The sequence below is a fragment of the Mytilus edulis genome, chromosome 1 (assembly GCF_963676685.1).
Source record: "Mytilus edulis chromosome 1, xbMytEdul2.2, whole genome shotgun sequence".
NCBI lineage: Eukaryota > Metazoa > Mollusca > Bivalvia > Mytilida > Mytilidae > Mytilus > Mytilus edulis.
In genome coordinates this window covers 107,537,564-107,550,195 of record NC_092344.1, presented here as the reverse complement: position 1 = coordinate 107,550,195, position 12,632 = coordinate 107,537,564, and the positions used below count along the sequence as shown (strand labels likewise).

Below are 12,632 nucleotides of genomic sequence, written 5' to 3'. Positions count from 1 at the left end.
GACAACAACCATTACCAACAATAAGAAAACAGCCAAAGGCCTACAATGGGTCTCCAACACAGGGAGAAAATCCTGCACCCGTAGGCGGGCTTCAGCTTATCATTAAACAAAAATGTGTACTAGTTCAGTTTGGTGTCAATTTGACAGCTCATTCCTAAATGTTACTTACATTGCATGATATTTTTATGCTGGCTTTACCATAACTTTACCTTCATCAAGTAATGAAATATTGCATGTTCTAGAATTTGTTCAAGGAGTTTTGTCCATGATAGTAAGTATGCCAATGACAAATCCTTTTTACATGTTATTGATTTGCTTTAAAAATTGAATCATAGATTTTCAAAATTCAGAAAGAAATAATAAAAAAAACGAAAAAAAAGCTGTATATAGTTTAAAATGTTTTTATTTTGTAAACATGTTTTTTAAATGAAATATTTAGGAAAAGCAAACATTGCTTCAAAATATATTGAGTGAAATATTTACATTAAATTTCGTCTGTCAATATCAGTGATTTATCTCTGATTTAATGTTATTTTTTCCCTCATTCTTTTTAATGATTAGGGAAAAATTTTACAGTTTTATTACAAGTTTTTCTCCATTCACTTAAAAAAAACCTAAGAGTTATTTGGTCTGTGTAAACAGACATGACTTCTCGCTTCCCTTTTCCATTGGGTGTTCTTGGTATAATTTTGTAATTAGTTTTAAAAATTTAAAACTCTAAAAAGATGTTTTAGTTTTTTGAAATATTTGAAAATTTTGATTAGTTATTAGAGAAAAACAACAGATTTGTTTGTTCTTTTCTAAAGAAATTGGAAAAAAATGGTTAAAGATAAAAATGAGACAAGTAGTTTATATCATGTACGACATATTCATACCCGTAGCCAGGGGGGTTAGGGGGGTTTGGACGAACCCCCCCTCCCCCTTGAAAACAAATAAGCACTAATAAAGTCAACGTTTTGTTCAAATTGTGACTGTTAAAGTCGAGTTCATGAGTCCAAATAACCCCCCTTTGGAAATTCCTGGCTACGGCCTGATATTTAGAGTTTATAAACTGGCATTACAGATCACAGTTTTATGCTGTTTCAAGCATACATTGCATTAAAATGACATCTTTCTACTTTCCTGTAAACCCAGTCATGCACGAAATATAGATTTTTGTTGATTGTTTATCAATTTTATGTTATAGTAATGACCAACTTATTTTTCTGACAAGGTAATAAATTATCCTTATCTTTTAATGTTTTTTTCACGTTTCATTAATTAAAGGGAAGTTATTGTCCATTTAGTAATAGATATAGAACCATTGTAAATTTTGAGTAACATATCTGATTTTGACAGATTTAACCATGTATGGATTTTTGCGTATTGTTAAGATGTTTCCATGTAGGTGTCTCATAATGGATAAGTGTTTGACATTTAAGATGCAGTGTGTAACTGGTTTTGATTGTGGTTAAAATGCACATCCTGCTGTTCTGTTGTCTGTTGTTGTAATTAATGAGGTTTTCAGAAATTGAAACAAAAAATTGAAAAAAATCTTCCAATATAAATTTTTAGGTCACTTGGCAGAAAAAGGCCTTTGTGGTCATTTTTTGGCCTCAAAATCTGTTTATTTTTAAAATTATAACAATTAATCATTATATAATCTCAAAAACAAAAAATCAATGAAAAACATAAGCTCATGTTCATGCATTTGTCTCAAATTCTCACGTTTGATTTATAACATACTAAATCCTCTATCCAAATTATAAACAGACTAAAATAAACAATTTATGTTGCATGGACTTAATAATAAGTATCAGCATTTTGTGTGTATTTTAGTCCAGACGCCATCTAAGTAACCATTGAGTTGACATCTGAAGAATTTTTTTCAATAGTTTCTCTCAGCTTGTTTATTTGTTCTTCTCACTTAATTTTTTTCTCTCACTGGTTTTTCTTTGGAAGCTTGTTTATTTGTGCAGGAGGTTTTTTTTTATGGTAACAGTGGTAGCTATGCCACTTTCATGTAAATGTTTGTCACATAACAACAAGAATGAATCAGGGGAAATGGTAGTAATTTAAGTAAAATAAAGCCTGTGTTGAAGATTATTGGTCTGTGAAAGTTAATCCTAGATACATCATTTCCGTGTTTCTGTGTGTCAAAGTGATAGAAATTAGATAGGATGAGCTGACCATTGTATAAAGGTCATTCCGTCCCAGTAGATATCTGATAAGTATCTACGCTTCTATTGGTATCAAATTGTTAGATATTGATGTTTTACGTGAATTATCCCTGTCATTTATAAAAAAACTTTGGTCTGATCATTTTTGATTAATTTTCCACTAGGTTTTACAACTTAATATTCAGGTGGTTTTTCTCTCTCACATCGTTTAATTAAATTTGTGAGATCATAGCTGAAAAGATAATACAATCAACCAATGCAGACATTGTCAGAGACACTTGTAAAAAGTAAATTATTTGATTAGTTGGTAGGATGGTTACAAATATTTCTTTAATTGAGATGATTTTGATCCATTATTTGTTCTGGTTGATTTGTTGTTTTTCCTAGATACTGTTTTGTACTGTGAATAACTATAGGTTTCTTATCCATAGAATGGCGGTAAAATAGATATAGGAGATCAAAACATTAGTCACATTTCATTATGTCAAATGTTTTACAATACTTAGCAATTACTCTGAAGTAGAATTGTTATACACAACTCGCAGGATAAATATTCCAATTAGGTAGATCATTCTAATGAAAGACTGATCAAGAAGAAATGTATTTAAGTCACTCATTTAGAACTCTTTGGAAATTGATTGAACTCTGTTTTAAAGATTTGCATTTCAATTCTTTCTGAATTAACATGGTGTTTTTTTTTAATTCTGAAATATAGTGCACATCAGAATTTTTTTGTTAAAACTTTGTTGATGTTTGTACAATGTAAATGAACAGGATCATATGATTTGGACACTTTATAGAGTGGAAAGATCACTTCTTAACATGTTGAAATTGACCTAAATGTCCGATGAAAACTTGTCAGTGACACGATAGGTCTTGAGAGATAAACATAAATAAAACTTGGCAATTTTTTAATTCTTTTAATTATGAAATTTTTAAATGGTTGCTATGGAAATAAACTATATTATAAATCTATTTAATTTACATTTTTGTATAGGGTGAACTGGTGTTTTGTTTTTCAAAATTGTAAATTTGTTTTTCTTTTTTCATTGATCAACTTTAATTCCTTTGGTACTTTACAAAAGTTTTCCTTATTTTCAACTTTCAACGGCTTCTTTTTGAACGTATTTAGACAAATGTGTTTGGATGGTTTCCATGGCAACAAGGATCTAAAGAAAAAAATTAAATGAAAGTTAATTTCTTACCATACCTTCTTCAAAAACAAATTATAAAGACATTTGAAGAGAGTTCATGAACGGTGAATCAAAAGTCACCTGCATGATTCTTAGAAGGACATATACTTAACATAAAAAAGTTTTGTGTATTTACACTTTTCTTTTTCATACTCCCTATAAATTTCTGACATTTGTTGGAAGATAATTCTTACTGCGTATTTACTATGTTAATCAAAATATTATAACTATACATCGTCACCATGAGGATTGTATTCACAACAGAATTATCTTTTAACTAGAATTGTCAAGTTTTCAAGGCCAATTGTATTATCAGTTGTTGAAGGCAATAAATTCAGTTTTAATAAAGCTTTTGTATGGAAGAGATAAATAATATTAATTATTATGTTATTTACAAGACAGAAATTCTATAATAAATCATAACACGTAGTTAGGTGTAAATCTGCTGGGACGTAATCATAGGATAAAGTGGCATGATTTTTCAGTTTCAATATTAAATTACACGGTCATTAGTTGCGATTTCATCAAATTAACTTTTGTGAACATTATTTAATTAAAATGGAGTTTGGGTTGTATAGACATATTAGATAAAAGTATCTGGCCCTTGCATCAGGTATAATCATACATTAGATGAAAGCCTTACATCTCTCGTGTTTACTGAAAAGCTTTCTACAAATAATATCAATAAATATTAGTATGTATTCCCATTCTACTCCCTCTCCTCAACGTTAAATAAACAAATGTTTAAGAAATGCTTCAACCAATGATAATAAAAACAAGGCATTCATGACTTTATTCCGTGACAGAATTTTTTAAAATCACATGACATCCTCATTGTTTTTGATTTGATGAAGATTCAGTCGGATTGTTTGATTACTTAATTAAATGCATCTGCTAATCGTTTTTCTTATTTTTTTTATGCAAAATGCAGTTTGATGAGCACTTTATAATCATTTTCTATTGGCATATATATACAAAGTAATTTCAATAAAAAAGTATGCTTTTACAAAAAAAGCTTTATAATACAAGTGAGAACTAAATTCTCTTTGAACTGGCCAATTCAGTTTGAATTGTACTAATATTTTGAGGTATTTAAATAAACATTGCTTATGAAAAACTGGTTGCTAAAGATAACTTTACTTAGATTAACACAAGTTTTTCAACTTTACAATTTTGGTTTCAACTACTAAATGTTTTTTTTTAAACATGCTTTAAATAAGATTACAACAGAACTAAACATTAACTGCTGCAAGAAAATTAGAGAACATTTGTACAGGTTTGGGTGAAAATAATTGAAGGAAAAGCATTTGCTTATGTTATATAGTTGTGCACTTATGATAGATGAATAACAATGGTATTCTTCAAAAGAAAATAATTAATTTTAATGTACTGTTCACATGGCAAAAAGTTAGAGGAAAGTGTGTGCTATATCCATCGGTTGCATCTTGTATCTTATTTATTAATACTGGGAATTCATTATTATTCGTTGGATACCAATTTTCATGGATTTCGTGGGAAACTTAATTAAAAACTTGTCTAATTGATCCTTTCAAATTTTATTTGAATGACCATGAATGTTATACAAGTGAGAGGTTTAGCACTGTAAAACCAGGTTCAATCAACCATTTTCTACATTTGAAAATGCCTGTACCAAGTCAGGAATATGACAGTTGTTGTCCGTTTGTTTGATGTGTTTTGTCATTTGATTTTGCCATTTGATTAGGAACTTTATGATTGAATTTTCCTTGGAGTTCAGTATTTTTGTGATTTTACTTTTTTTTTTTATCATTCTTAGAACTAATCTTACTGAAACTGGACTTTTTAACTACTATTCAGTAAACATGTGAAGGAGTTTAAACTAGTGACAACAAGTTTATTATTATAGAGATGTTTGTAGTCATGAAAACATGTATCCTAATTGGAAATGTGCAATACCCTTATAATCTTGATAATATCAAATTAAATGTAACTTTTGATTCAGTAAGGAAGATTTTAATGAAAGATTGATTAGATGACAGGCAGCAAATTAAAATATTTTATATCAGTGTAATATATCAGATCAGAGTGGAACTCTTTCAATTATTAACTTCAAAAGTTTGTTGAGCATAGCTGTGCACTTCTAATATTCCCCAAGAATTAAAAGTGAGCATAACATATGTGCAACTGAAAGGAAAAAATAATTAATGTCAATATATATTGGAAACTTTTTTAGGAAAATATGATCAGTATTAGCCTATATGAGTTTGCATTGATTAGAAAGTTCACATTCAAAAGATTTTTGCTCAGTTGTGTTTAGTTCATATTGACTACTGTAGATTAATTTTGTTTTTAGAAGAATTGTTGATTTTGAAAAAAGTTTGAAGCATTTATTTGCTGGAAATGCAATAATTGTCTGCCATTTTTGTCCTTTGTTCAACAATCATGATAAAAAAAAAGTTCAAACCATATTGTGCGGCAAAGAGGAAAAAAATACGAAAGGGTTTTCAAAAGGCAGACATCCATGGGTGGTTAAAGTTGCTGCTCCACTAATGGCACCTGTCATGTTGCTCATAACCTTAACAATAAATCTGGAGAGGGTTTGCATGAGGAAAGTAATAGGATTGTGTCTAATATAAATATAAAGTATCTGTGGTTATCTTAGATGCTTTGAAGGTAGATTTTAAACTAAGAGTTCCAAATGGTGAAGTTAAAATTATCCCTTTGTATATTTTATAAGGGCCATCCCCATATGTTCGACTGTTATGAAATATCTGTTTCATAGATGATAATTGTTGTAACTACAATTGTGTCTCATTTCCCTGAATATGGCCTACCAAATTAGACTAATCACCTGCATGGTTTTTACTTGCATGAGCAATATGGCGGAAGCCACATGTGGAGCAAGATCTGCTTACCCTTCTGGTGAATTTGAGATTACAACTGAGTTTTGTGTGGGGTTCATGTTGTTCAATCATTAGTTTTCTTTGTTGTGTTTTGTGTTCTGTTGTTTGTCTGATGTTCCTTTCTTTTTTTATCCACAGGCCTTGTCAGTTTATTTTCGACCTATGAGTTTGAATGTCCTTTTGATATCTTTTACTTCTCTTTTGTCACAGATATTCCACAGTGAACTAGCAAATCATGATTATGTGATTCGTAAAAATTTAAAAAAAAAAGAGGCATTGCTCAAATTTAGTTCAAAAGCTCCCTTGCAGACAGCAATCCTATGTCCTGTAAATCATGATTGGAAATGTAGGTTCTGAAATATTGTATCAGCTGGAAGATCTACTTATATGAATCCAAGTTGCCAATGGCAACAGCTGCTGTAGAAATAAGAAAAGTTTACAAGTAGAAAATTGAATGTATTTCACATATTGAACAAACCCTCACAAGTCAAAATATTATGCACACCTAAACGGTACCTGAGTGACATAGGAAAGAAGGAGTTCAGTAGAAGTATTTATTAAAAGCTTCAATTTATGTCGTTTGTTAAACTTCTATTACTACTCATAATTCTGGTTTTCTGCTAATTTAAAATGCTTTTGTTGAATTCCAAAGTGACTATTATCATTGACATTAATTATTAAAGTTTGATAACCTTATTACAATCCCACTGCTAAATCTCGATTATATGCAGGTTGTTAATGAATTATTTACAAAACACGCAGACTGTGAACGTTATAAAACACAGTGAAGTGATAACAGCAGCGTGGAGCATTGCAACTGTAAAATATAATATTGTTTTGGTTTTATATGTCAGTCATATTAAGTCAACAAAATCTGAAAATATGACAAACACGTTCACTATTCATTCACTATTACGTGATTTAATATTGACATACTTAGTTGACAGGTGCAATTGTTCTCAGAGTTTTATTACTCATAAAAATTACAGAAATTTAAGCAATAGTTGTGTTGTATTTGTTCATTTTTTTCAATTAAACAAGCCTGTTATTTGATGAGAAAATCCTCTTCATTCTATAAATAATATCAAACTAAAATTCGATTTTGAATGATAATTTAATTGTTTCAATATTTTCAGATATTTAATAAATTGAAATTTGATCATCATGTTGTGCATAAATATAAAATGGAGATTCTATGCCAATAAAATAGCAACCCAATAACAAATAATTGACACAACCGAAAGGCATTTGTAGATTGCTTTTGACTGATTTGAACACCACTGTTCAAAAAGAGAGGCAAAAGACACCAATGGAACATTCAAACTCATAAGTCGAAAACAAAATGATAACGCTATGGCCGATACACACACACACAAACAAATTTACACAAAACAAAACATTAGAAAAAGACTGAGTTACAGGAAACCTACCAAAAAATAGGGAGTAATCTCGGGTGTTTAAGAGTTATGTCCCTTCTTAATTTGATATTCTTCCTTTGCTCTCTTGCAGTGTTGAAAGGCTTCTGTAAGCATGAACAATAAAAGCTGATTCCAATTTCTTATTATTTTTGAAATTTTAAATGACAATATTAAGAGAGTATCTAATGTTCCAATTTGTTTTTCAGGATGGGAGAACCTGTTTACACTATGCTGCTTCCTTTGCCAAAGATGACATTGTTAAGTTATTACTCAACAGAAAGGCAGATTGTAATTTACCTGGAGGGGTAAGATATTTTCATAGTTTTTGGTGTTGTCCCAAACAAAGAAATAGATGGAAAACTCTGATTGTCCATTGTGCAACCCATTGTTGGGGACATAGAAGGCCAGGCATCTATACATTTTTCTGTCCCTCCATCCAGTCCTGTAAGCCCTCTCATGTGAGCAATTTTTTCAAGATTTAAATGAAATTCAGGTTTATACCAGCATTGTCTCAATCTAGTTATTTTTACAGGAGTTATGTCACTTTTAAATGTAAAAATCTTTCTTAGCTCACCTTGCTCAAAGGCCCGTGTGAGCTTTTTGCAATTAAAAGAGTAGGTCCAGTAAAAGCCCGTTTTGGCCTCAAATTTTAGGTTCATCTGATGAAAGATTTTGTATACTTTTTAAACACTAAAGTGTCTACTTTAGTCGACTCAATTAGAGTGTGTGAAAGATTGGAGCTGATTTAGTCATTTCAGACGTTCATATTCAAGCTTAAATATGGAAAATCTATCAAATATGCCATAATATGTCACTTTTTAGATAGTTTTTGTCAAAAATGACCAATGGGGTCAAACTATAGTTTTGGATTATATCTCTTAAACCATAGCAATAAGGGGTAAAAACTGTAGATTATAATGGTTAGCACTACAAGTTCTATCAGGCCTGTAAAGTTTTGAAAATCTATACCCCTGTTTTGGCTTCATTGCTCCTGAAATGTTGATTTTAAACTCTTTTGGCATTTTAAGAACTAGATTAAATGTAAAAATTACAAAGATGTTCAGCTCAACAAGATGTATCTACTCTGAAAATTGGCGATATGTCTGACATTGTTTTAGGAGTAAGTGCCCCTTTAAATTATATTTTTTGCATTGCTACACTGTTATCTTGAAAAGCTAGGTTAATTTTTTTTTACTAAGAGTTACAAAACAATGGTTTAACACTAAAAGGACTCAGAATTTTAATCCCTTTATAAGCCATTTATGTTTGTTAAATATGAGCTAGCAAGTTAATGTAACTTTTGACAGTGAGATAATTATAACTGGTTTGAATTTTATTAGTGGGTATGTACATAGAATATCCAAAGATTATTTCTAGAGATAAACTTTACATGATCGATGCTTATTACAATTTCTCTAATTCAGAATACTATATGTTTCAATAATATATAATATAAGACAATAAATAGACAAGGTTACACACTTTACATGACAAAACAATACATTTATTGACAATACATATTGATATTGTGTAGGAACTAAGGAATATAACATGGTAATTAGTTTTGTATCTTAATTGATGCAGAAATATTTATTAGAACATATAATGTCTTTCCCACAGGGCACATTTAATTTTCTGGTGGAGGAATTTTTGGAGCTTCCATGACATCCTCAGTCAACAAATTCATAATATTTGACTTCAAATGTTTTCATCTTATTAAACATTATACAGCTGATGGATTTGGGGGTTCAGTTAACAATTCATAATATTTGATCATAAATATTTTCAACTAATTAAACGATACAGTTAATAGACTTGCTGGTTCACTTGGTAACCTATATTTAAATATATATCAATTTAAACGAAAGGAAGTTTCGATTTAAATAATTGCCATTTATGTTTGTCATGCAATCTTCCGCTATCACAGTTACTCTGTAAAACAGCATGATATGTTACAAATAATTAAAACTGTATCCCTATCAGTTTACAGAAATCTTTCAAACATGCTTGCCAATGCCATAACTAAATAGTTTCAAGAGTTTAATACTTTATTGCGGAAATATGAATGAGTTTAGCCTAGGTCGGTTGCCGGCGTGATTCCGACTTCTCTTCAAGATTGTTGTAATTCACTCGCTTCCTGTTGGTACAAAATAGAAATGGCATGATCAATTAAACGGTCATTATTTCTTTTCACTGTCAAACAATTGATTAGAAAATGACTATTGGCATGTTTGATGTGAATAAAATGTTCTAAGAATTCTATGACAATAGTGAACTACTTAATGACTATGGTATGAGAGTAACAATGCAATCTGTTCAGTCTTAACAGCACTTTATTCTAATTCTGTAAATTGGTTCACTGCTTTTACAATGCTATGTAATAAATTCAAAGATATTGTTTCTGTTATCTTGGATGGAATGTTTTAAAGTTATTTAAAGAGTTGGGGAAATTCAAATTTACAAATATATTAGATTGCAATGAAACAGCAATTGTGGTACAAGCAAAAAACACTTGTAAAAGAGTTGGGGAGAATTTAGATTTACAAATTTATTAGATTGCAATAAAAGAGCAATTGTCTCAAAGCAAAAAAAACATGTGCACTTCAATGTTCCATAGAAGTTCACCACTCTTGATAGTAAGGAAGTGACACATAATTTCAAATCATGCAATTGACAAGTAAGACAATCAATAATGTTTTATGTTACTCTATATATTACAGGTCTAATCTAGTTCAAAATTACATTATTGAAAACTTTTCGTGTGATGTGCAATCTTTGAGTGTGATATAGAAATGGGAAAACCTTTAGTTAAAAAAGACTTCCTGTTAGATTGTTTTGTTCAAAGGTGCTGATGTGTAAATTATCATTAAGACTTAATGCTAAGCCAAATCAACAGATTAATTTTCACTGCTATTTCAGTAAGCATGTTTCAACACTGTATATAGATTTTCTTTTTTGCTATTATCATTACTTGTAGAAATTTAAAGTTCATTTTATAAGCTATAAAGAAGGGTTAATTTCCACAAATATTCAATTTCTTAATTCTTCTTTTCACATTTCTTTTTAATCGTTTACCCACAATTTGCCTTATAATGATTAATGTATGTTGGTGACTAAGGAGCTCATCCCTATAAAATGAAGTCTATAATTTGTAATCATACAAATGTTAAAGCTGTACTGAGAAATGGGCAGTTGACAATGGGAATTTTGTCAAAGAGTCTTATTAAGTCCTTCATAATTTCAAGAAAAAGAATCAGACTTGAAGTCGACTTTAGTAGTAGAGTATTCATAATGTCAGTTTCACTGGGATATATGAAATGCAAGCTCTCACTGAAATAAGGGTTAATGACCTAAAAGAATGTATCAATGTACCTAAAAGTGAAACATAAGAATTCGCCAAGAAATGTTTCCTTTATTTATTAGACGTTATCATATTAATTCTGTTTCATATCATTACAAAAATGTTAACCAGTAGGAGAGTATGATATGTAACCTTTTTTGGTTGTAAACATGTAGCTTCAGAATGGAATGAAATAGGACAAAACTAGCTTTTTAGGTGAAAAATATTAATATAGATATAAGAAGATGTGGTATGAGTGCCAATGAGACATTTCTCCATCCAAGTCACAATTTATCAAAGTAAACCATTATAGTTCCCCATAATTATCAGAATGAAAAATAATGATTTCCCTTAGTTACTAAATTATAGTCAAAATATATGATATATAGGGGAACAGGTTTTATTTTCAATTAACATAATTAAAAAAAATAATTATAAAAAAATAATGGTGCATTTATCATATTCTATTCAGGACAACTAAATTTTACCTTGGGGGAATTAGATCTGTAATGTCCTATCTTTTTATGCTACACCTACAATAGTAGAGGGGCATTATGTTTTCTGGTCTGTGCATCTGTTCGTTCATGCGTCCATTTGTCCATTCATCTGTCCAATTTCAGGTTAAAGTTTTTGGTCAAGGGAGTTTTTGATGAAGTTAAAGTCCAATCATCTTGAAACTTCGTACACATGTTCCCTACGATATGATCTTTCTAATTTTAATATCAAATTAGAGTTTTGATCCCACTTTCTTGATCAACTGAACATAGAATGATATATTGGTTTTCGAATTGTTTATAAGTTAAAATCATTTTTATTTATTTTGTATAGATTTAAAACGGTTATGTGTAAATTTTTCAATTAAGTTCATCATTCAATAATGCTAGAGACAGAAAAATCCAAATATTGTTTTTTATATAGAAGTTATTTAAAATCTCCTTAGGGGATTCAGTTAGTTATTATCATAACTTCACATGTGCATTAAAAAATCTATGATAGTAATTACTTGAGCTGCACTGAATAAATATAGGATGTTCAGTCAGACAATCATATTTTAGGTTTCATTGAGTCTGTTAGTGCAAGATCATTGAACGTATTGTCAGACATTTTGGAAACAAGGAAGACAGAGTAATGGAGTTACATTGACATAATGTTTTTTACTTTTTGATCATCATTAAATTCTTATTTTCATAAAGTATAATTGTTGATTCTGGCTGACATTTTTTTTTAAATTTTTTTGTTCAATATTGTATCATATCTAGCACAAAAGACTAAACCATGTGTATACATGTATGGCTCTAGTGACTAAGCAGATTTATTGTAAGTAGACTAAATATTAGGCCATAAAAATGGTCCATAGTGTGATCTGCATTAGTAACATTTCCTGTGTAGGTATTATCATGGATACAGAGCACTTAAAATTCATTTTAACATTTTTGATGAATACAAATAGAATATTTCAATATCATCTGTTTGAAATAGAATTAATTGATATATGTTTTAAAATATTAATTGGATCTATAGATTAATATTTATGGAGAGAAGTGATATTTTTTTCATAAAGATAAATCTATTACATCATCATATATTCTGTAACAAGTTTATGAATTTAGTATTTAAAAAAGATTTGACTTACAATTAAA

General features: G+C 29.7%; 2 protein-coding genes across 5 annotated transcripts in view; one reads left to right on the top strand and one right to left on the bottom strand.

Moving 5' to 3' along the window:
• LOC139517322 (uncharacterized) overlaps positions 1 to 12,632 on the bottom strand; it is a 204,817-nt gene that overhangs the window by 129,619 nt on the left and 62,566 nt on the right. The gene's annotated exons all lie outside the window — the stretch shown is intronic.
• The window catches only part of LOC139517268 (serine/threonine-protein phosphatase 6 regulatory ankyrin repeat subunit B-like), a 71,273-nt gene that overhangs the window by 17,802 nt on the left and 40,839 nt on the right, over positions 1 to 12,632 (top strand). For all 4 annotated transcript variants that reach the window (XM_071308157.1, XM_071308165.1, XM_071308182.1 and 1 more), the window contains exon 3: positions 7,859 to 7,957. In XM_071308157.1, coding sequence (XP_071164258.1) covers positions 7,859 to 7,957 — 99 coding nt within the window. The remainder of the gene's footprint in view (positions 1 to 7,858; positions 7,958 to 12,632) is intronic.